The sequence below is a fragment of the Rhodamnia argentea genome, chromosome 5 (assembly GCF_020921035.1).
Source record: "Rhodamnia argentea isolate NSW1041297 chromosome 5, ASM2092103v1, whole genome shotgun sequence".
In the NCBI taxonomy this organism is placed as follows: domain Eukaryota; kingdom Viridiplantae; phylum Streptophyta; class Magnoliopsida; order Myrtales; family Myrtaceae; genus Rhodamnia; species Rhodamnia argentea.
Genome location: NC_063154.1, coordinates 14487466 through 14512379, shown reverse-complemented (window position 1 = coordinate 14512379; position 24914 = coordinate 14487466). Strand labels below are relative to the sequence as shown.

Below are 24914 nucleotides of genomic sequence, written 5' to 3'. Positions count from 1 at the left end.
AAGTGTTGAGAACTGCGAATTCACTTAATGTGGTGAGGGAGGGATTACTTGATTCATTCACTAGCAAAAATAATTTATAGCAACTAAAGTATTGCCAACTATATTTCTAAAACCTACCAAGAAAGGTCATTCTTCTGTCTTTGGTAAGAAATTAATAACATCTGGCTATCACTGTTCAGTTATAGTCAAACAACTTTTCGATTCACATTTCAGTAAATAGGATTATCAGCACTAAAAGTTCACTATTTAATACCTTACCAAAAAAAAAAAAAGTTCACTATTTAATATTTCAGCACTAACTTTTCAGTTTTATTTGTATTAATTTGACCCTTAACATTTCACTATTCCAGTTTCCTTTACTAGCAAAGCAATTTATTCCTAGTAATTAACAATTGCAAAATCATCTTTTCTGTAGAGTTTTGGACATAATAGCCCATATATCTCCATGCTACAGAACTTCTGCCAAAGATCCCTCTGTGCTGCCAATACTACTACCAGTATCTTGCATCCTCCCATACTCCAAGACGTATCAGCATTGAATTTAATACAATGTAATAATGCGCATGGGGGTCAGTAAATGTGAAGTTTTCTTACATCACCATATTGTGAATTTGTCTTCTACAGAGTATGTGATCTCGCATATCACACTACTGGCTTAGAAAGCCAGCTGATTCCAGCACCAGTCCTCGACTCTACTAAATTACAATCACCAAGCAATTGCACAGTATGAGAAGAAGTTTCTAAAATTGCGGTCCAGTATGACAATTGCCAGGTATTATCCCTAATGAAAGTAACATATCGGGTTACCTCAGCACTTATGAGCAATGGGTTCTGACTGTTTTTTGGCAATAGAATAAACATTGTCCAGAAATGCCAATCGCAGCCTTGAGGTCCCACCAGTATCAAATGCACTATCAAGTATTGAAGATGGCACTCCATCAACATGAAATTTGATGTCAGTTGCTACAATCAAAGTATGCTCATCATATGCTCTAACCATCCCAAGCCACCGCTACTTTAACCGATCAGCAGAAAGAGAGAAAAATGAGAAATGATGAAGACTGATTGCTGATGTATCTACCTAAGAAGTGACACCTTACCCTTAGATGATAGACAGAGGATTCAGAAGCGACACTGTACATACTGTACTCCTCAGATGCTTTTCCCCATCACTTTTGCCTTGCTGCAGCCTGCACAGGATCTCAGAGTTAACACATGTAGAAATATGGAAAAGACAAGGAGACTAAAAGAAGAAAACAGCACTAGTGTAGTATCAGGTAAAACAATTCCATAACCACAGAGAAAAGGAAGACCAAAACGTTGACAACTAATGGCCAGATTGCTGCAGGGCAAACCGTGTAACCATCAAAGAATGCCTTCTCCCCACGCTATACATTGATGAGACTATGATCAGATCCATGATAGAATAGCAACTGTGAACGATAAATCATCCAGTGAGAGGAACTTCTTTTACCAGCTTACTGGTATACCCCCAGCCAAAGGGCAGGGAAATGAAAAGCTGTAGCAACATCTTATATAAGGCAAGTTAAGACTTTTCCAAACCTTGGATAGCTAAAACTTTGGATTGCACTTTTTGGTGGCTTTTCTGTCTCCAAAAGGAACATCAATTATTAATATGGAAATGGTTACTAAATGATGATTTTAGAGCTATAAAACCTGATAATGCCAATTTCTTCTCATTTTGCTGAGTTCGCATAGTTAGCAAAGGATTAGCTTTACTATTCCATGTCTATGGGCATTCCTTTCATTTTGTTGTCAACCTTCTCTCACCCATCATCTTTCTTTAAAGTCACAATTAACAATTTATAATAATATTTTCCCAATAGGTCTCCAAAATTTCCCTCACTCGAGTCTTTATGTACAGCAACTGAAAGCAATAAGCCAATTCCACACATGTTACCTAAAACATTCCCAAATCGGTGTTTTGTGTATTAATTCTCAAAGTTAGAGATTCCAAATCTATCCTTGCATTTGTCACTCCCTACTTAAGGCTGACTATGAATGTTGTGAAGTATGTTTGAAAATTTAGTAAATTGAGTAGTGAGAAAATCATACTGTGCCAATAGACACAGCTAGACATATTCGAAAAAAGACCAAGAAGAAAAAGCCCTTTTTGAATGGCTTAGACACTAAAAGTGAACATGCTTTTCTACAGACTCGTGCTAAGTCGACGCTATTTCTTTCCCCTCAAAATTTTTGTCTTCTTCATCATATTAAAGTCGAGTCTACATAGTGAAGAAGATAGAAAAGAATGCATTTCTCTGAAAAGCAAGAAAAGGTAAGGTCCTTGCCTTTTGGAGCTTCTTCATCACAGAGTCCTCAAAATCTTGATAGCCAGCCCCTACAAGATCATTGCGGAGATCTTTCTCCACAGGCTTGTTGACACTTGGGAAATCTGTCGCTACAACTGGCTGAAGGGGGACGACCAACAAAGGATTAGAAAGATCTCCACACACAGTTCTTGTGGCAGCAACCTAGAAAAATTGACATTCATGGTAAGGGTGTTGCCTAAATTGCCAAGTAGCATAAAATGAAGGTAGAGGGTAAAAAGACATACAGCAGCATCTTTAGATGCCATTACTACGAGTGCAGATCTTTTCTTCCTAGTGACGACATCTTCAACCACACCAAACACCGAAAACAACTCCTTCAACCTCTCTACAGTATAGTCAGGGCCACTCATCTCCCAGGAAACTTTGAGAACCTTCTCCTTGTCCAGACCAACCCCACCACTGCTCTTCCTATCCTTTCCCTCACTAGCAGCCTGTCCCTTCGAGGAAGCTGGAGGAGGCCCTTTATTCGCATGCATAGCCCGAATCCTTTCTATCTCTTCTCTAAGCTTCCTAAGGATCCTCTCCTCTTCATTTTTCGCTTTTGCAGCAGAGTCAGGAGCAAAAGCCGCTCGCTCTCTTTCTTCAAGATCCGAGACCATTCTCCTCCGCTTTGAATCTTGCTGTGACCGGCGAAGGAGCTGCTCGCGCTTGACCCTCAGAAGATCATCGAACAGCTTCCGGGCTTTCTCATCCTTCAGAATCTCGTAGGACGTTTTAAGCTTCTGGAAATTCGAGTGCGCATTCGGATCATCCAGCCTCTTGTCCGGATGCAGCTCCAAAGCTTTAGCCCTGTAGGCCTTCGAGATCTCCTTCTCGGAGAGCTGGGCGCCTTCTTCCCCAGAAGGCAACCCCAGAACACTGTAATGATCCACATCAACGTCCATATTTCTGCCTGCCATAGAATAAACAGCTCACTGAGGAGCCAACAAAAGAAAAAGCCAAAACTTCCGATACACAAACCCACGACACGCGAAACGAGCAGGCTGTGCTGGATCACTCAAAACCAGCAATAAGCAGAACAGATTGCAATCGGCAGTAGCAATATCCACATGCTCAACTAAAACCACTTGCTGCCCACCCAAGAAACATAAACCCTAAACGCACTGGGGGCAGCAATGGACTGATAATTCTTGAGAATACCGCGTCAACACACGAATTGAAGATCCTAAGACTGAGAGAAACTGAAAACAAGAAAGAAAATTCAAGCTCAATTGCGTACTCGACATCTAAACGAACCCTCGCTCAGGCGCTCGTGGTGGCTTAGGCGCCCCTATGGCCTCTACCTCATGGGCGCAAAGAGAGAGAGAGAGAGAGAGAGAGAGCCAGAGGAGAGCCTTACCTCGATGGCGCGAGACGGCGGCGGCGTCGCAGTGAAGAAGACGCAGCGCGGAGGCGACGACGCTGGCGGTGATACGCCTGTGACGTGCTAATAAATTTATGTGACGAACTCGATTTTCACTCTATTGTGGTCAAAAATCAATATGTATAATTCAAGATGGAAAACATATGTTATAACTAAAAATCAAACATTAAAATGGGGTTAATTGACCGCAAAAACTCCATCCCCTCTCCCAATTGAGCCTATTAACGACTTAGGAAAATGACTCGAGCACGATAATACCAAATTATCATACCTGATTAAAAAATATAATCACTCTAAACATTGCGTCGAAAATGGGCCATCATCTAATATCGATGTAAGTTTCAAGAGGGGTCAATCAAAACTTCGCACCCCACTAATTAATTAAGATGGATTGAGAAAGAACAAAAGAGAATATTTAAATTTTTTTGAAAATATTTGTATTGAAAAAATAGCAAAACGAACAACACCTCAATTTGAAAATTATCGAAATATGCAATAAATTATTTAGCTAAAAATAAATTAACTTAATTGACCCGGCATAATCCCGTGTGATTGCAAGTTCGCATAATGTGCAAAATCAAATGTTGTAGCAGAAGAAGAGAGGTTCCAAAGAATGTATATGATTCCGATTTTTAATTCCCTTGATATACACGTAGAATACAAGTCCGATTACAAAGAGTGTATATGGTCCCGGTCATTAATTTGTTGAATATGCCCATAGAATACAAATCCGATTCAATCATTTTCGAACAAATTAAAGAAAACGCTAGCATTTTGATATGAAAATCGAGAGCGTGTTGCTTTCTCCTTTTGGTGTAAAATTATTTTCTCTCAAATTGCGAAGAAAATTAAAATTAAAAATAAAAATGGCAGTCACATCTAACAATAAATTCTTCATTTCTTTTCTTTTCTTTTTTTCCTTTTCAATAAGAAGGTGTGATATTAGGATTTCAATTGTGCAAATTGTCTCTCCTCCACCTCTCATTTTCTTCTTTCCTCCTTCACTCCTCCAAAAATATCTTGCGAAATTTAGCTTTTCTTGCTTGCTTTTTTTTTCGATGATTTTTTTCTTTTCGTTATTTTAAAGTTACTCCGTCACATAAAGTAAATCGAGAAATGTGCTCGTTAGTTGATTCGTCTATGAGAGTGAAATCGAGAGCCTAATATGTTTTCAAAATGTACGATTGAAAATACATCGGTCGATTAAATGACGGTTTCCATTAAATACGAAAATCGAATATTTTGTTTCATTGTAAGTAGTAATAAAAAAAAAATCCGTCGATTAAAGCGTGAGTTGGAAATAAAATTAGTCGATAGAAAAATTTAACACAACCAAAATTAAAGAATCAATTTAATTATTCTTCATGAGTTAATTAATTTTAAAGAGTCTGATCGAATTTTAGCAATTTTCTTCTTCTCCAAATTCGTCTAGAATGGAGTCTAGTCGTAGAATTGCCTGAAAAAACCCGACAACTGGCTTGATTGAGCTGGTCTGTGGATAGAATTGGTCGTGCCAATTTAGAACGATAAATTGAGCTGAACAAAAGCTCATGTTGATTGGTTTTGACCTACGTATCATCGATACGACACGTGACACGACATAATACCCAAACATGTGATTTCTCAAAAAATAAAAAATTTCGATATATTGGGACACGTTACATATTAAATATATAAAAATATCAATGATGGGTTTTTTCTTTTTCTATTAGGGATTCATAATTAGTATTTTTTTTAAAGTTGTGTATATTAATTTTGGATTGGCTAGATATATGATCAAGTACATATATTTGATAAATTTTTATTTTGACCCTTAATTTATTCAAAATGCTCAACATTTACCTCGTGTGTTGAAATGGCGTGTCGGGATGATGGACTCATGTGTCGTTAGCGTGTCCGGAGCGTTGACCCCATGTCGAAGAGTATTTGACACGATACGTAAGCCTCTTTTGAGTGTCGATGCTACATAAGTTTTGACTCTTGAGTTCTCTTCGCGCGTAGCTAACTTGAAATCAGATTGGGCCGGACTAATTAACCCGATTTCCTTTCCCTAACCTGGACCGTTGCTCACCGGAGCCAAGCACCGTCGCTTAGGCTGCGTATGGTAACGCTCCCGAACAAGTATTTTCCGTTCCCAAAGTGTTCCCGGAGCACTTTGGGAATAAAAACATGTATAGTAAAAAAATGTTCCCAAAGTATTTCGAAACACTTTTGAGAAACAAAAACATTTTTGGAGCGAAAATAAGAAACAAAAATAAACTTGCTTATGTATTCCTAGAACACTTTTTAGAAGCACATTTGAAACATTTTTTTTAGAAATAATTAGGAACAATTTTGTTTTTGAACACACTATCTTCTCTTTTATTCTTGCAAGATGTTAATACCCGATTTTTAATCATTTTATTTTAAAAAATTAATAAAAAATGCCAAAAGGATTCATAAAATTATAAAATCAATCTTGGAAGCTTTGGTCAAGCCTTAAGAACCAATTTTGAACAAAAAATATTTTTCATAATTTTTGACATTTTTCGGATTTATTTTAATTATAAAAATAGCCGAAAATCAGGGAAAAATAGTATTCGTGGTCAGAAAATGCGCAAAAATAGTCCATATTTTTATTTTAATTCCCTTTTCATTTTGGCCTTTTTAAAGTTTTAAAAATTCAGTTTGGGACCACATGCCTTTTCATTGAATATAATCCTAAATTGACTAAAAAATTTCATTTTAAATCATTTTAGCCAAAATTTTGTACTTTTAGAGTCATGAAATGAGACTTTGATACCTTGCATCTCATTTTAGACTTCATGTTTGGAAAAATTGCACAATTGGACTAAAAGGACCTAAATACACAAATATTTTTCATTTTAATCCACGGTTTCACTCAAAGTGCAATTAATATTTTTTTAGGGGACCTTGTTTAAAGGTAATCATATTTTTAACTACTTGGGAACATTTACGTGTGACTCATAATTGTAATTTTTCGAATCTATAGAAAACATATTTGATGTTCTTGTTGTCTAATTCCAATTCGTCTTCTCTTTCAATTTTTTTTTTTTTTATAGTTGATCTTGTCCATTTTGTAATTTGATAAATGGTGCATAAATTACTTATACATATATTGGTCTAATTTGATTTAGTGAATTGAACAAATGAGATTTAATTTGATTTAATAAGTTAAAAAGTTAATGACATCTTAATTTTAATATATATATATATATATATATATATATATATATATATAGTCCCCTTAATTAAATGAAAATATTAGGAATTATTTTTTTGCATTTACCAAACGTGTTTCTTTGTTTATTCATTTTGGGAATAGAAACTTTATACAGTTTCTAAACGTATTTTTGTTCTTTTTTTTGTTCCAAGAATATAATTTTTTATAGTTACCAAACACATTTTTGTTCCAAATAATTATTGCTGAGCATAGATAAAGAAGAAGTGTTTCTGTTCTAAAAGTTATTTCGGGAACAGAAATGTTTCCATTCGCGGCCTTAAAGGAAAGTTTATCCTCCTCTACTCCACTGAGTTCGGATTCGCCAAACCTGAGTAGTGGACCGAGTTGATTCATTCTCAATTTCATTCGCAATCGCACTCCCGCAAGTTTGCTTCTTCTCCTCCGAGTTCACATTGTACTCCTTCCTATCTCTCTCTCTCTCTCTCTCTCTCTCTCTCTCGCCTTCTTCAGCAGATTCGCCACCGTGTTTGTCCTCAATCTCTGAGTATATCGCGCGGATCCGAACCTTCCCGGATCGCCCATCGCTGTTGCCTCACCACACCGATCGATTTCGCGCTTTTGTCTCCCCGGATCGAAACTCGGGGCGGAGCGAAGGTTCGGAGCCGTTCCTGGTTGTTCGCTTGGAAATGGCAGCTGTTTCTTGAGATATCTGAGTTCCATAACGAGTGAGTGGGGTTTTCCTCGTGATTTGTTCTGTTTAATTTGGAGTGTTCGAGTTAATGAGAAGTTCGAGTTTGTGAAATCAGTGGAGACAGAGAGTCTGCGATCCGTTTCCTTGCGAGCGAATCGTCGAGGCGACCGCGGGAATCAGAACTCCTCGGCTAAAGGTAAGCACGAATTGCTACCCTCTGTTTGGCACTTTTTTAGTTTAACGAATGTAGTGTCTCTGAAGAGATTATCGGATGAGATGAAGTTTATATTAGTTTCGAAGTGGAGAAAGTTTCTGGCAGTTTGAGAAATTTTATGCTTTTGCTTGATGAAGGGGCATGTTTAATGAGAAGAATTCGTACAAGTTGTGATTTTGTTGAATTGCAGATGCTGAAGGAGATTTTTATTCTCCGGGGAGATTGGCACACGAGTATCCAGTGAAGGTCATGTTCAGGATGGGCTTTGTTCGGCTAGTTCTCGTCGCGGGCATCATCTGGATGTTGCTCATTCTCAGTGTGTTGCTATTTCATGTATGGTCTTGTCAATCTTCAGTTACTTTCTTATCAGGTACTTCTGCAAGACCTCTTGTTGTTGTCATCGGATGCTTTTAGTATTCCTTTGTGTGCCACATTTTCGAATATGACATCGTACGCTGAGCAGGGAATTTGGAGATATCTCTCTTTTGTCATCCAAAATTACATTTTGGAAATACACATAGCTTATAGAAATTATTGGATTTCACAACTGAAGCTTGTTTATATCTGTCCTCTATTGGTTTTGGGCCTTCCTTTGATCTCTAGTTTGCTGTTGCTCTATGGAGGCAGAAAACTTACTTTTTTCCAATATTCCACTCATGCACTGACATTATGATGTAGGACGACGAGTCCCACAACAAAAAAGAAATGTTTACATGTCACACCTAAAGCTTCCTAATCATCATACCAAAGGGTTTTTTAAGCATCACCTGAGAGAAGAATTGCATTTCACAAAGCCAAAGCAAAGAACTGCCCAATTTAAATAATCATCAACTCTATTGAAAAGAAAGAATTACAATGACATTTATACTCTCTACATTATAATCCTAGTTGAAAAAGGATTCCTCTAAATGAGAAAAATAATATAGAATAGGGACACATAACATCCTACTTAACCTAAAAAGGGAACTTAATAAATCCTATTAAGAATCAAATCACAAAAGACATAAGACTGCTGATTTGTCTGTGATAGGAATCCTAATCCCCTAGGACTCTTATTTGATTTCTGAAGTCCATCTTCATCAAAACTTGGTAGAAACGTCAATATCCGAACAAATATCATCTGCAAGATTTTGTTGGCTGCATGACATCACCACTAAGAATTTGGGCTGTTTCCTCATAATTTGTCCTCGCTTTATCACAAATTGATTTTTCAAGCACCTGTTACTTCTTTTATGCTTTTAAGAAATAGGCACATCATTTGATTTATCTAATTAGGATAGTTAGACATTAGCTAAAGCCAATAGGTTTGCCTGTCTGATTGGTCTTGCTGATGGCAACATCAGGCTGCACAGTGTAATTGCATGAGTTCTAGTTGGATAAACTTGACATATTAGAGTTGTAATCAGATAACCATGCAGTTGATTTGTATACGTTGCTGTTCACCAGCATGAACACTTTTTTCATATGAGGTTTCTAATGACAAGTGAGCTGTTTGACATGCAGCTATTTGCAATCGAGAGAGCAGGGTATTTCTCATGTTAGACACGATGGGCCTGGTACCAAAACCACAGCATCGTAAGATAGCATAAATACTTTCAAATGGAAGAATTTGTCTCTACTTAGGCTCCAAGTTTAACATCATTGGGCTTATTAATCAGGATGTCCAATACCCGTTGCCAACGATCCCAATAAAGTTGCTATACCAAGTGGAAGAACGCCAGACAAAATTGTTGCGAATTTGCACTATGTTATGGACGATGAACAAATTAACAATGCATCAAAGTCACCTCCACTTTTTGGAGGACGTGAAACTTGGTCACAGAGAGAAGAAAGCTTTAAGCTCAATCCAACAATGAAGGTAAAATTTCTAAATCTTTTAATTAGTTTTAAGTGGCAGAAAGTGTTTATTCTTGCACATTCAACCCATTCGGGTTGAGAATGACATATTTGGTTGGGACATAATTTCTCTATTGCATAGTATCTTCCATTTGCATATTTCTTTATAAATTAGATGCTGTTTGGACTTTCTCCTCCCTCTTTCCACAGTCCGTTGTTGTCCTTTATGCAGTTTAGACCATGACCTTATTGTGGTCTCCACATTGTGTGCCCTTTAGGTGCATTGTGGATTTATCCGTAATGGTGGTGCTGAGATGGATCCTGTTGACATCAAATATGTGAAGAAGTGCAGATTTGTGGTTGCATCTGGCATTTTTGATGGATATGATACACCACACCAGCCGTCAAATATAAGTCACCGGTCGAAGAAGCTCTTTTGTTTTCTAATGGTGGTGGATAAGCAATCTCTTTCTTTCATCAAGAGCAATGTTACTGTAAGGAAGGATGATGAGGGGGGGCAATGGGTGGGAATTTGGCGTCTCGTGCTTTTGAAAAATTCACCCTATGATGAACCCAGAAGAAATGGAAAGGTTCCAAAGATTTTGACCCACAGATTGTTCCCTCAAACGCAGTACAGCATCTGGATTGATGGTAAAATGGAGCTGATAGTTGATCCGTTGCTAATGCTTGAAAGGTATTATTCTTATCTATGTGTTCTGATTTAAGTTGAGAAGAAAAATATGTTTGGATTATACATTAGGATCTGTTGATGAGGACAATAATGCTGACTAGTGCCCTGTTAAGCATACCTGATATGGAATAGTTCAATTTCCGAAGCATTGATTACAAAGTCAATGCATTAGAAATTGTAAAGTTCCCTGTTTAGCAAGTGCTTGTGGAGTTATCATTGACAATTTTTTTATGTGTTTACTCATAAGTGCTCATTTCATGGCCTTAATCAAGTACTCATGAACCCTCAGTTTAATTGCTTTCCATTTTGTCTTCAGCAACCGTACATTCTTTCTATTTTGCCATCTTCAAATCTTCCTTATTAAAGTGGTAATAATAGGCCTCTAATGAATTGTTTGATTGAGAGAAAGAACTCAAAAAAACGTGGTTCTCTACTGGGGAAGACTAGGTGGACATTTAGGATCATTAATGGGATGGACCTGAGTAACCATTACCTGAGCTATAATAACGCCTTACTGTAATAGTTTTTGGAAACAGATGTGCTTTTTTGGCCAATCTATGGGGTGTTGTTCTTGAGTGTTGGAACTGCATTTTATTTGCAGATATTTATGGAGGGGCAAGAATACCTTTGCAATTGCCCAGCACAAGCATTCTCGCAGCATATACGAGGAGGCTGATGCAAATAAGCGCAGGAAGCGATATGCTCGGCCTCTTATTGATCTTCATATGAAAATTTATAAATATGAGGGGATGCAACCATGGACTCCTGAAAAGGGGAACCCAAGTGGTAAGAAGTAAATTGGAGTCGTTATTTCACTACACAATTGTCTCTTGTTTCTTCATTAATTTGACATGTTAGATTTTGTGTTCCTGCAATAAAATGATTCCTGAAATAAAACTGATTTAGCTCATTCTTTGGGCAAGGTAAAATTGATGAATTGCGGTAGTGGTGGTGTCTTTTTATCTTTTTATTTGACAGATTATCATTTGTCAATACATAAACTTTGCTTTTACTTTACTGCAAAAAGGAGATGGCTGGGGTAATCCCTTTATTTTGGAAGAGTTTAGGAAGTGAAACTGTTGAAATGCTCTTCGAAGGGTATGTTATTAAAGAAACTGCCAAGAGTCAATAGGACAGATAGGACTTTATGAAAGAAATCCTTGTTCTTTTAATGAATGACACTCCATTTTATTCTCTCTTCTGCAATTACATCTTCATACTTGGTATTTTAATGCAGATGTTCCCGAGGGAGCCATTATCATCCGCGAGCATACTGCAATCAACAACTTGTTTTCCTGCTTGTGGTTCAATGAAGTCGATCTATTCACACCTAGAGACCAACTCAGTTTTGGGTATGTCGTCTACAGAATGGGAGGCGCTTTCAAGTTCTTCATGTTTCCAAATTGTGAGTACAACTCGATATTTGTGCTACATCCACACACTCGGGAACATTCTTCTAAGATTGAATGGGTGAAAAACATGAGCGAGTTTGAGGGAAAAGGTAGCATTTTGAAAGAGAGTCGGGGAGGCTTAGGCCTGTGGACGCCTTATCCAGGGAACTTGGATGAAGTTGTACTACCTCCCGTTGCCAGAACTTCAAAAGCAGGCTGACACTCTTAACGCATCCATTTGGCTTGTTTGCATACTTTTTGTTCCAAGTAAACCCTCTATGGATTACACTTTGGGTACACCACATCCTAATTTGGAGAAGACTTGGGGCCATGGGAAGGAATTGTAAATCATTTGAAGGAGATACAGGAGAATTGCTAGGCCTGCTGAGAGCAGAGCATTTTGAGGATGCCCAGATACTGGTATATCCACGCCCAACTAAATTGCGGAGAGGGACAAGCAAAACCTCGCGGCTAGTATGCACGTGAGATTTGGTTTTAGTTGAAGGGGCTATACATACTGCTTACACAAAATGCTCTTTTTCAGCTGGTGTTGATGTTTTTAATATTCGCCAAAGGCGAATCAATGGTAAAGTTTTGCCATTGCAAATGCGATGAATGTCCTTAGTGTCGGTAATGCTTAAATTTTTTTATGTAACTTTTCCATACATTGGAGAGTAATTGGGTCATTTTACTCCCATTATGCTTCTAAAGGAATTTCCTTTGACGGACACTTTTCTTCATGGGAATTTTCTGCACTGCTCTGCAACTTCATTTTGAGCTTCTGTAACTATTATGTCAAGGTGGTATCCTCGACCTTTTTTTTTTTTTTGGGTATCCTCGACTTCACCGGGCCCAAAGCACACTGTAGTGAAGCAAACCCAGAAAACCATGGGTGACTCCTTAATTTGAAACTGCGTGGACAGTTGCATCAAACTCTCATTCCTCCGTTTGGGTTCATGTAGGCCGGGAGAACCGATGAACATTTTCACCCAGATGACAAATCATGCCTTTGATAGTTGCGACGCTGGAGAACTAAGAGCTTTGCTAATAGAAAAGGATAGTCAATGATAACTCGTTCTCGGGACTGAAGTTGATATGGGAACCAAAGAAAATTGCTATTGTAACACCCTCTATTTTCGAAAAAGCGAGTTTACTTCCCGTCGAAATGACTAAAATTACTTTCCCTCGTGAAAAAGCTCCAAAAAAACCCTAATCTTGAATCGTCCCCACACAGCTCACCTAAAACCAGTGCTTTAAATACCAGGCGGCACTACCGATTTAATCGGTTATGAATATATCCACCTGATCCCTGGTACGATTCGATCAGGGACTGTTCTGGTCTCTGATCCGATTCAATTAGGATTCGAGAACCTGATACCCTCCAACCTTGACGAGGTAGAACTTGGTGTCCACAGCCTCACTCCGAGGTTACATGCCATAGGCTATATACCAGGTCAAGGCCATCAAAGCGCAGTGAGGCACTGTTGAGAGATCGAGAGAGAGAGAGTCTTGGAAAGTATGTTGGTGGATGGGAGAAAATGGATAGGTATATTTTTGGAACGAAAAATCAACTGTCATAAATAAAAGAACAATTTTGCTAAAGTGAAGGTGCTGCAAATTTGTAAATTCCAAAGTAAAGATACCTAAGTGATCATGAAGTGCAAACTCATATATGTATTTTGTATTTGCCTTGTACCCTAGTGTTCCGCAACAATCTCACAAACACATTCATGACGACATCATGACAATGTCACACAGGTATTGACGATTCACGCACTTCAAGTCCTGCAAACTTATTTGATGCCCTCAATAAATCTCATCAACAGATCGGTTGATACCAGAAACGGCTCTACTAAAAACATGCAACAAGAGCATTTCTACAAATGTAGACCAGGGTCTTCCCAGTTGGATAAGGAATAATCCATTTAAATAGACAAAAATAACACCCCAAGAAGTTCTGAATACAAAGATAAGCAATGGCATAAGAAAAAAGAATGTTACATGCAGAAAGCAACTTGAAGTTCCAGAAGCCCTCATTGTTCCTAAGAAATCTTGGCTCGAACCAGAAGCTGACCCAAACCACAGGAGTGACATAAGTTACCAGGAGCATTACGTTGTCTATGCAGCTATTGCGGAAAATTACAAGTCTGATTTGCGGATCAACTATTTTGAATAGAGCTTTTATTCTATCATAAAGGAGAGAAGCAACCTGGGAAGGAAGGCTCATCAATAAACAAATCCTCAAGCTCCAATACAGATAATAATGCTGGATATCTTCAACATGAGCTGTTTTCCATCATCAATGGGCTGCATCTCGGCTATAGAACTGATCAAGCGTCTTTGCTGGTATACGGTGAAGAAGTTCACGTGGAAATATGCGAAGCAGCGTCCACGCAAGATCTAAGGACTGGAAGATTGTACGGGTGTCATATGCTCCTTGAGCAACAAATTTCCTCTCAAATTTGTCAAGAAACTCCAAATATAACTGTTTCATTCAAAATAAATCCCAGTTAATCGTTCCAGCCACTAAAGTCAGGGATAATGAATTCATCAAAGAAGCTAGTACAATCGTAATAGACGAGTGAAATAGAGACCAAGTCCTCCGAAGAAAGTGCTTCCTCTCCCACAACAGCTTTCATTGCCTGGACATCCTTTCCAATAGCATAATTTGCATATAGCTGAAAAGGTTAAAGTCAACAGGTTAAGACAGCTTTATATTGAACAAAGAAAGAGCAAGGTGAACCAGTTATAACCACGTAACCAGTACCTGGTTGGACACATCAGCATGATCCCGGCGAGTCATCCCTTCACCTATGGCACTCTACGGTATAGTCAAGCAGCAATGAGCAAACTTCCGGAGAACTATAAAGCAATATAAATGATGGAGATCACTGCAAATTGGATCTATATCTTACCTTCATCAATCGTGATAGGGATGGAAGGACATTAATTGGCGGGTAAATCTGTTAAATTGAAACCAAATGAAACAATACTTAGTCTCAGAATAGAAACAGAATTTCTCTGGAGCAGAGAGTAGCAAGAAAGATGACATAGTTCACTAAAAGTATCTCTATCGCAGGTGATGCTCTCAAGCTGCATGACGACCCAATCAAAATTCATTAAGGGTGAAACTATCTCAACCACCAGATGCACTGAAGAAAGACGGCATTAAACCAGATATTTAACCTCACAAACACTAAAAATACTGTGTGATATTGGAGTATCATTGGGTCAATCATTTTGGTGCAGAAGTATTCATCAATAAGAAGTACAATGATCCTTCAGGGAAAAACCAGTCCCCTTTCTTTTGAATCCCTACCCGTGGCTTCACACTCCAGAGATCAACTAATCAAATGTTAATTTACGTGGGTTGTGTTATAGGCTAACTAGATTTAGTCTAATCCACAGAAACTAAAATGCTTATTGAGTCTCTTGATGAACCCGAAGCTCTTTTTACCTGCCGATTTTGCAGCTGCCTGTCAATGTATATCTGGCCCTCAGTAATATAACCCGTTAGATCTGGAGTAGGATGTGTAATATCTGTTCCAAACAATTCAAGTTCAGGCATAAATTTTCTATATGAGCAGAAGGGATTAGTAGACATGGACAGAGTCCTCAAAATGCATTACCATCATTAGGCATAGTCAAAATGGGAATTTGTGTAATTGAGCCTTTCCGTCCTTCAATTCGTCCAGCTCTCTCATAGATGGTAGCCAGATCTGTATACATATACCCAGGATAACCACGCCTTCCAGGCACTTCTTCACGGGCAGCAGATACCTGCAGAACAACAAGAAGTCTACCTTAATATTTCCGCTAGTACTAATAAAAAGAGTCAAGGTCCAATACGATCAAGCTTGGGTATCAAGAAAGAAAAAGAACTGATAGTGATGGTGAAAGACGTATCACAGATATTATTATTCCAAATTAATACTGGGCAAGGAGGCTCTGTATCACCTCACGAAGAGCATCAGCATACGAACTCATATCCGTAAGAATGACGAGGACATGTTTCCCACATTCATACGCCAGATATTCTGCCGTTGTAAGGGCAATCCGGGGAGTAATGATTCGTTCTATTGTTGGGTCATTGGCCTGAAAAGGTACAAATAAAAGTAGAGCAAGGACATTATGCCACGTAAATCTATCTAGATGACATTATCTGATAGCAACATAATACAGATCCATCATGTGTGCTTCTGTGACTGGATAATTTACCAGATTGAGAAACAAAATGACTCTCTCCATTGATCCATTTTCTTCAAAATCCCGTTTGAAGAATTGAGCTGTCTCCATGTTCACTCCCATTGCTGCAAAGACAATGGCAAAATTGTCTTCTTCCACATCCTGTAATGCCAGGAACACGTGCTCTGAAGAACCCCGTCAAAACACACTTTGACTCCCAAAAAAAAAACTTGTCGTGCCATTGTGAACAGTCCCTTTGAATTTCACATGTGCATGCTTGTAATGCCTCTATGTACCAGAAAAAAGTTCAGAAACACAACATGCAAAATGCGAGTTTGATTACCATATACAAGGGAAAAAATTCCTGAACTAAGACATAATATATCTAGCATTAAGAATTGAGCCCAACTCAACAACAAAGATTTTTGACCAGAAAAAAAAAAAAAACAAAAACCTCGCTAAAACTTTTCAACTTCTATGTGATCAACCATGCAATCCTTTTCTTTCAGTACCAAAGAACTCATGTGACTAAACACTTAATCAATTTCTCATTTTTGCCTAGTTAAGAACCATCAAACTTAGTGTTTTCCTTAAAGCATGTTTGATATAAACACAAAACTTTAGCTTTTGCTATTAAACCTGCTAACCCTTCGGAGGCATACTCATTTCAATTGCAAGTGAAAACAGACAAAAAAGCCTACCATACCTCCATGAGATTATTAGACTTCTCCAACAGCTTTACCAAACCAGCTTGACGGCAAATCTGAGCAGCTATTTCATTATGTGGAAGACCAGCAGCAGAAAAAAGAGGAATCTTTTGTCCTCTGGCAATTGAATTCATAACATCTATAGTAGAAATTCCTGTTTGTATCATCTCTTCAGGATAAGTTCTTTCACTAGGATTGATAGAACTACCTGAAATAACATACAAACAATTCATGAACAATATGATGGTTGGAACATGTAGCTTAATATGCTTTTCCCACTGCATGCCAAGAAATAGGATTTGAATTTCTATAGACTCAAATTACTCAAGAAACACAAACCCATCTTACCAGAGATGTCCAAGTAAGCTTCAGGCAAAATAGGAGGACCATTGTCTATAGGCTTGCCAGAGCCATTAAATATGCGCCCAAGCATATCCAGCGAAACAGGTGTTTTCAAGACCTAAAAGATCAGCAGGTCAGACGCTGAGGTAAATTAAGAAAACAGTGAATTCCATTGATGCTCCAATGGAAATGCTGGACAGGAAGTTTGAGAAATATTACAGCCACAATGCACATACGTCACATAACACTCTCCACAAACATCCATATACATAGATATGATAAGTAATGAAAAACTTGAACATACTCTGGCTGCTGGGCACTAACAATTCATTTCGTCTGTCTAATTCAAGTGAAAATGGCAGCTCAACTATAACATAGCAGTCTGTCTTCTTTCATGACACAGATTCATCAGAAAACAAAAGGTTCACAGATGACCAAAAGCAGTGGTGGTGTTCTATTAAGGACAAGAACATGCTCTGAGCTCTAGCTATACAATCAAGTGCAGAAAATGATACTAAAGAGGATGCTATTATCTTCTTCTTTTTTTCTGCTAAAGAGGATGCAACTATTCTCAAGAGAAATGTAAAATGAAAAACAGCTGTTTAAAGTGCTAGTAATTCCCCATGTTTGATTAGGTTCTCTTCTAGTTAAAATCACATACTTTATGACATGATGCTTTGCCTTAGCATCAGTGTGGCATTTCAACCCAGGACAAATGCTCTCATCAAAACAGTAACCATATTTATACCCCTAATCAAAGTCCTAATCCTGTTGTATAGCATAAACCTATGGAAATATTCACCAAGTAATTAATATAATGTTATCACAGAAAACAATCAACATAGGCTTGTCATATATTGAACTTTTTTTTGGTCCAGCATTTATTAAACTTAACTATCAACTAAATAACATCATATGACCATCACCTCTCCTGTAAATTGCACGGTTGTAAATTTGTTGTCGATGCCAGATGTACCTTCAAATACCTGACCATGCACACAAGAAACACAGTAGCACACCGCATTAATTTTTCCGCCCTAGAATACACCAGTACGAAAAGGAATTGGCCAAGTTTTATATTAAATTTATACACCAACAATCAACAAATAAGAATTAGATCCAGTGCAGCTTTTCATCAACAAACATACGCACAGATGTATAGGTGTATGGATATATTGACAAATATGTACATACATATACATGTATGTGTGCGCCTTTACAAGAGCCATTGTGGAAGGCGGTAATTAATGGGTGTCATTGGAAAGTTTACCTATGCTATATTTACAAATGTAAAGGCTCAAAGCAATCCATTCGATTAATTTCACAGCAGCAATACCATGGCACAGCCATCCTCAAGTTTCACAGTGATAACTGCTGCTTAACAAATATCTAAATGGCACTTAGGTTTATGGACCAAATATGATAAGCAAAAATAAAAAGTCGCCAGTTGCTTTATCAGTTTCTCAGATGCAAAATATGAAATATAGTGAAAAACTTGCAAGGTATTAGAAAATTAAACAGTAAAGTATAACCAGAAATGCAATTCTATCACAACTGTAACTGACAAAACATGATTGACAAGGATGTAAGTTACCAGTTGCTTCAACCATATCTTAGATACAAAAGGACTCTGTTGATACATATGTATACGAAAGAAGACAAGGCCTTGCAATGTAAACCAACTATCAAAACAAATATTGAAGCACTCAAGAACAAAAATTACCTGAACAACAGCTCTTTCACCATCAACTTCTAAGACTTGTCCTCGTCGCATTGATCCATTACCTAGCCGAATATTAACAATTTCTTGGTACTTGGGGCCCTACGCAGTTAATTAGCAAGGCTGAATACAACAAGTGCAAAGAGAGAGAAGGTGACAAAGAGGGAGCTATGACCAACCTTGACTTTCTCTAGGATAACAAGAGGCCCAGCTACTCCAGAAACTGTCCTATACTCTGCAATACATCAGAACAGATGCTAAACCATGTCAAGAAAAGAACACTCCAATTTCACTTAACTGAGCATTCCTATGAAAATATGAAGGCATTACATTTTGTATTTATAAACATTTAATTTCAGAATGAGAATTTTCAATAGCTTACCCATGCCAACCTCCAGGGTTCCCTCTTCCATATCATGGCTGTTTTCTGCCGTTACCATATTGAAACTTCAAATACACAACACATCAAACAATTCAGAATAGATAGATGGCAATACCAATGGCCAGCAACAAAGAAATGAAAGCAATCCCATCAAGCAGAAAACATCAAGATATATCCATTCAAATTATGCAAAAATCATTGTTCCCTCAAAATGAATGCTTCTCCGATACAAAGCTGAATTAAGTATGCCTGAATTGAACGCTACTAACACCAAATCGACGGACCTTTACAATGGCATTGGACCGATGGGTACTACAGAATTCCTCATACAAACACAACCCTTGAAAAATCAGTATCCTTCATCCATCTCTACCCTCCAATCAATACGCCGCAACAAAAAAAAAAACCCAAAAAGGGACCCTAAAAATCAGAAATTCATCGACGCAGGAACAAACAAAATCGGATGGGGCATCATCCGCTTCATTCCAGGGGCAAACGAAAACCCTCCTCGACCATTCAATTCCAAATCTCAAACCGTGACGAGAGACCCAGAAACGAAGATCACCACGAATCAGCGAAGATCACTCATGATCATCGCCCTCAATTGCGGCGGACCCCATCCTCATAGCTCAGCAAAACCGAGACGAAACGGAGATAGAAGCACACCCAATTGGCTAAGAAATCGAGGGCAGATCTCGTGGAGGAACGTTTACCTTGATTTGATCTTGGAGCGCAGAGCAGAGCGTCACAGAGGAAGAAGATGGGGGGCAACAGAGACAAGGAATGAGACTGAGATCTGCTGGACTTTTGAAAAATAAATAATTGCAAATTGAGGGTCGAGAGATATATATATAAATAAATATTTATATTTTACTTTTTTTTTTTCGATTGGAATGTAAGTAATAATAAGTGGTAATAATTGTAATAGTCCAAAAATCTTGGGGCCGCCTATGGCATCTTCTCACATGGCTATGGACCATGGTTACTTTATTTTTGTTTGTCATATTCTAAATTAACTTTTGAATTATCGTGAAAATATCAAGATTAATTTATGGAATTCAGATATTAAGTGATCTGTACATATTTATTCAATGTTGGCTCATTGAGTAATGTGTTAGAGATGCAGCTTTGCACGTCGTTAGGAAAGAATGAAGAAATTGGAAAAGTTGAGGGTAGATGAAAATGAAGATTAATAAATTTCCATCGTGTTCTCCCTCGATAACATTAATGAAGGAAATGAATGGAAATGAATCGAATGAAGGTGAGAAACGCGGTACAATCGGAAACCATAGAATCATGATAACTTTTTCAGAAGAGTGCATCTATTAAGGGTAATTTCTCCATCTCGAAATAATCGGGAAAAAGATTTGTCGGCCCAAAAGAAAATCTTCTCTCCATTTTTGTGTTTATGAATTGTAAGAAAAACATGTCCACGTTTTCAGTGTGATTAATTTCCTATCTCTATTCTTTTAAATGCGTTTTTCATACTCATAGAAGGCATCCCGTAATTAAAATGACCGAACTACCATTTTAAGCCTTCTCTTTTATTGTTGACGAGTTGAATGTTCAGTGCGGTGCATGACCGTGCGGGCACCATTTTGAAACTTCCCTCTAAGGACAGGATGGGTACATTGTCCTACCCTAATTCATCAAATACGCGGGTTGGATTGAGGTTGGATTTGGTCGAAAATGGTCCGATTCAAATTACTACATGTTACCATATTGACCATTTTGATGCAATTTTATTCTAGCAACATATACTCGATCCGATCTAAACTAAACCCATACCCGACCCGACATATATTATTACAACACATCTATAATTAATCCAATTTATGAAAATTTTGGTCCATCCATTTAACGCACTCTAAGCTTTTCATGTGAATGTGTTATCTGAATAAAATTTTTATAGCAAATTAAAAAATAAAAATACAGAAATTTAAAAATGCACATAAATAAAATAAAAATAAAAATAAAAAACCCCCATATTGAAAAAACTACAAAACAAATGTGTGAATGTATTGTAAATTATGGATGCACACTTTATTGATCAAACAAGATTTAGTCATTTTCCAATGATTTGCGTCAAATTTCACGGCCTAAATATCCCTTCAAAATCCCAACCACCATCACGAGGGCGCTCTCACTCTATAACACACACGCAGAAACAGCTCACAAGCTTAGCGAATCCCATGCAAGAAAAAACATGCTCTATTTCTGTTAAAACATCAAAACAAACACTTGGTGTGCACGCGTAGAGAGCCGAATGTATGCTAAGAAAGAACACGGAGCAGCCCTCGCGCATCGCCGTCGCAGACACCGAGTCTGGTGACCCGACGGGAGCAGAGCACAGCGAATATAGAAGCACAGGGTAAATGATCCGTCCTAGTACGTGATGGTGTCGAGCTCTTGACTAACGCCACAACAAGAGTCGAAACAAAACAAAAACCGGATCATCCGTACACAAAAGAAAATGGCTAGACAAGATGTGAGCAAAGCCTGGGATTTGGGGATGCCCTGTAACTGCTCGAGTTCCAGGCTTTGTGGAGGACGAAACGAAAGCCTCTCGCGAGCAAGACCGTCGTATTTAGCCTTGACAATTAAATTGTTTTGGTCAAACACACGATTAGGTTCAGGGTCCTCAACACCAAGATCGTACGGTGACAGGTTGAACATGCTTCTAAATCTATATCTAGATCAAGAGAGTTGAAAGACCAAAGAAACTGTCTCTAAGGAATTCCCATATCTTTATTTAGGTGGGAGATAAGAGCTCACATGTCTCGATCTAGATAGGGAGGTGAGAGCTTCCAAAATTCAAACAAGTCATATAATCGCTTCTAGTGCGGTTATGAACTCAATCGTATTCCTCCTTGATCTTGTCGAACTTCTTGGTTTGGATGATCTAAAGCAGTGGGTTGATTCCTACAATGGAAGAGGAAGACACGCCTAGTGAGCAAAGAAGAAAACACTTGTGAAAATTCATTTTGACCTAGCAGCCTATCTGAAACCATATTTGTTTCCGACCCACTTTCACATGGCCTTTCAAATGTTTAACAACTCACATATAACTCGATTTTAAAAATGTGAATAAAAAATTTAGTTAAAGACCTATATCGACATCTCTGTTTTGCCCCCACATAATACTTGGGGTTTTTGATAGATGGACTTATCAAAAAAGTGGATTGGGTTGGGCTTGAGTGATTAGAAAAGGGGTCCAGCTCAAATTGATCAATCTAATTTCTATTGAACCATTTTCATATAATACAATTGAACTGACTCATACCCGACCTTATACCAAACCTGAGCAGGGATTGGCATTCAGATTTGAGGTCGACCTTGAACCTGCAAGCAAATGTCAGTCTGGATGGTGTTGAGGTGGAGCTGCACGGCAAAGCTTCGCTTAGATTTGGGGTTTGATCTCGAAGCCGTAGCAGAGCTCGTGGTCATGGTTGCAAACTTCAAGCCCAAGTGGCATGGCTACTGTGAGCTTCAAGCTCAAACGGCCATGGCCGCGAGCCCCGACACCAAATCTACTGGAATTGTATGAGTTGGGTCATTTGAGCTTCGGTAGATTTTCGTTTACCGAGTTTAGTTTCAGACTAAGGCATTTGTATATTTTATTTATGATATCACGTATCACTTGCAAATAGTGCGTCTGTTTATTTAATCAAGAATTCATGCGGTTTGACTGTTGGCCATTTGCCGAGAAATTCATCCAAGTGAAGAAGAAGAAGAAGATGATACTATAGAAGAAGACGACGATGGGATGACAGGGAAGATGACGACGGGAAAGAGACGAGGATCAACGAGAAGAAACAGGGTTAATACCATAACAAAATCTTAAATTTGTTCAACAAAAAAAAAAAAAAAAAAACGGAGATAAAAACTTCAAACTGGTATACTCGTCAACTATCAAGTGCCGATAACTCTATATAAATAGAGTTATTTTATCTATTTTGGGCAACAAATAATGTGATATCTGTGAGAAAATATTTGGATTTTCTTTATTTATTCAATTTTTTTTTTTTTGGTTTGTGCAGGATAATGATACATGGAGAAGATAAGAAAAAAAAGAAGGAAAATCAAGATGCCACTAGCAGAATTGTTAGAAGATAAAAACCACAAATCATTAGATGATTGCCTTATTTTTAGAAGTTCTTAATGTTATCCTTAGAGATTTAGTTATGTTTAGGATATCTTAATGTTATCTTTAGGGATTTATTTTATTCTTGAGTCTTAAATGTTATTCTTAAAAGAGGATAACATAAAAAGCATGAGAGACGTTTAGATTTTTTACTTTTGCATTGTTCTTTCATTGTATTGAGAGTTTTTCAAGTATTTTGAAGAGAAGACAAAGTGGTGACAGAATTCTTGTTCTTTAATTTAAGATGTTTGATTTAATTTATATTTTTGTTTCTTTTTCTATTGTGTTCTAATTTTCTTTCGTTAGGGCTACAATCTAGCCCGACCATGATGATATGAATTTCACGATGTTTATATTTTGCAAGTGATTTCGTTCATGTGAGTTATCTATTATCGTGTTTAATGTTTTTAAATGACTGGCCATCATTTGAATGATCCGATGTGCATCTTTGAGACTAAAAAGTGATACTATGTAATTGCTCCTTATAATATATAACCATGAATTATAATGTGGATAAAAATATACCACGTTATTTGTGTAGCTTTCGATGATAAGGTGATCCAAAAGATTCATTGTAAATCGAAAATATTCATAGATTTTAATGTAATTATAGTTATTTAAATTCACATAGAGCTATGGTAGATTCATAAATTGAGTAGGTTTATTATACCTAGAGATAGGATAGTAAATAGTAGAGGAAATTTCGCTATCACATGTTAGATATCGTTCTTGTATGAATAAAGATATGAAATTCATGTTTAGTGGTTATGATGAAATCGGATGCTCTAATGTATTTATTTGATTGATTTACCGCATCTAGTTTTGAACTTTCGTCTTTAAGATTGTCAAGATCATTTTATTCTCAATTCTATTTTTACTTGTTAGATAAATTTTAGAATTAGTCCATTTTTAGTGTTTAATTAGTTTATTAATCATCAATCTCTATGGGACGATATCTTTTCTCATCATTGTATTACTTGTTGGACACGTTCATTGACATGTATACTTGCATTGAGAGCTATACGAACAAGTTTTTGGCGTCGTTGCCGGTGATTGATTGTTTAATACTAATCACTATTGATACTTGGATAATTCTAAGTTTAATCTAGCTTTTTTTTCTTTCTCTCTAGAGTGTAAATTGGTGTATGATAAGTAGCCAACAAGGGAAACTTGTTGAGTTTGATACAGAAACCGAATGCATATTCAAAAGGCGACTAAGAGAACAAAGAAATTACATTGAAAAGATGGGAGATGCTGAAGATCAACATAGACTTTTGAGATATTATGCTGTGCCAACAGTTCAGGGCATTACATCAAGTATCAAGAGACCTGCAATTCAAACAAACAAGTTTGAGATCAAGCCATCACTCATTTAGATGCTTCAATAATCAGTGCAATTTAGTGGGTTGTCAAGTGGTGATCCAAATGCTCATATCGGTATTTTTCTTGAAATCTATGACACAATTAAATATAATGGAGTTACAAATGCTATTAGATTAAGATTATTTCCATTTTCCCTTAGAGACAAAGTTAAGGGTTTGCTCTCTTCTCTTCTTGCGGGATGAGTCACTACATAGAATGATATGGCCCAAAAATTTCTTAGTAAGTTCTTTCTACTTGCAAAGTCTACAAAAATGCGTAACGATATTACTAATTTTATATAGATGGATAATGAATCATTATATGAGGGAAGATTCAAGGAGTTTCTTA

General features: G+C 37.5%; 3 protein-coding genes across 6 annotated transcripts; 1 reads left to right on the top strand and 2 right to left on the bottom strand.

Moving 5' to 3' along the window:
* Positions 1-570: 570 nt before the first annotated feature.
* Positions 571-3850, bottom strand: LOC115726106 (dnaJ homolog subfamily C member 17). 4 transcript variants are annotated; one of them, XR_007198359.1, is made up of 5 exons: positions 3694-3850; positions 2579-3246; positions 2313-2495; positions 1101-1190; positions 571-1015 (listed from the first exon to the last, which is right to left on the bottom strand). XR_007198359.1 is itself a non-coding variant. In XM_048278787.1 (4 exons), exons 2-4 carry the CDS (start codon positions 3236-3238, stop codon positions 1170-1172), a joined length of 864 nt encoding a protein of 287 aa, XP_048134744.1. In that variant the 5' UTR covers positions 3239-3246; positions 3694-3850; the 3' UTR covers positions 571-1169. The 4 variants fall into 4 exon arrangements, 1 of the variants encoding a protein (XP_048134744.1); XR_007198361.1 differs by having other exon boundaries at positions 571-1012; XR_007198360.1 differs by having other exon boundaries at positions 571-1009.
* Positions 3851-7246: 3396 nt separating this feature from the next.
* Positions 7247-12446, top strand: LOC115728445 (probable hexosyltransferase MUCI70). Its single transcript, XM_030658776.2, has 8 exons — positions 7247-7626; positions 7708-7788; positions 7997-8176; positions 9310-9381; positions 9465-9664; positions 9921-10336; positions 10935-11119; positions 11571-12446. Coding segments are annotated over exons 1-8 (1509 nt in total). The 5' UTR covers positions 7247-7625; the 3' UTR covers positions 11945-12446.
* A 1155-nt stretch (positions 12447-13601) lies between these two features.
* On the bottom strand, positions 13602-19900 carry LOC115726107 (V-type proton ATPase subunit B 2-like). The gene is made up of 15 exons (XM_030655832.2): positions 19774-19900; positions 19061-19125; positions 18858-18913; positions 18682-18780; positions 17885-17944; positions 16965-17076; positions 16616-16824; positions 15943-16071; positions 15682-15819; positions 15354-15504; positions 15182-15264; positions 14640-14687; positions 14492-14545; positions 14319-14402; positions 13602-14209 (listed from the first exon to the last, which is right to left on the bottom strand). The coding sequence occupies exons 2-15, from the start codon at positions 19116-19118 to the stop codon at positions 14024-14026; spliced, it is 1467 nt and encodes a 488-aa protein (XP_030511692.1). The 5' UTR covers positions 19119-19125; positions 19774-19900; the 3' UTR covers positions 13602-14023.
* Between the last annotated feature and the right edge of the window lie 5014 nt (positions 19901-24914).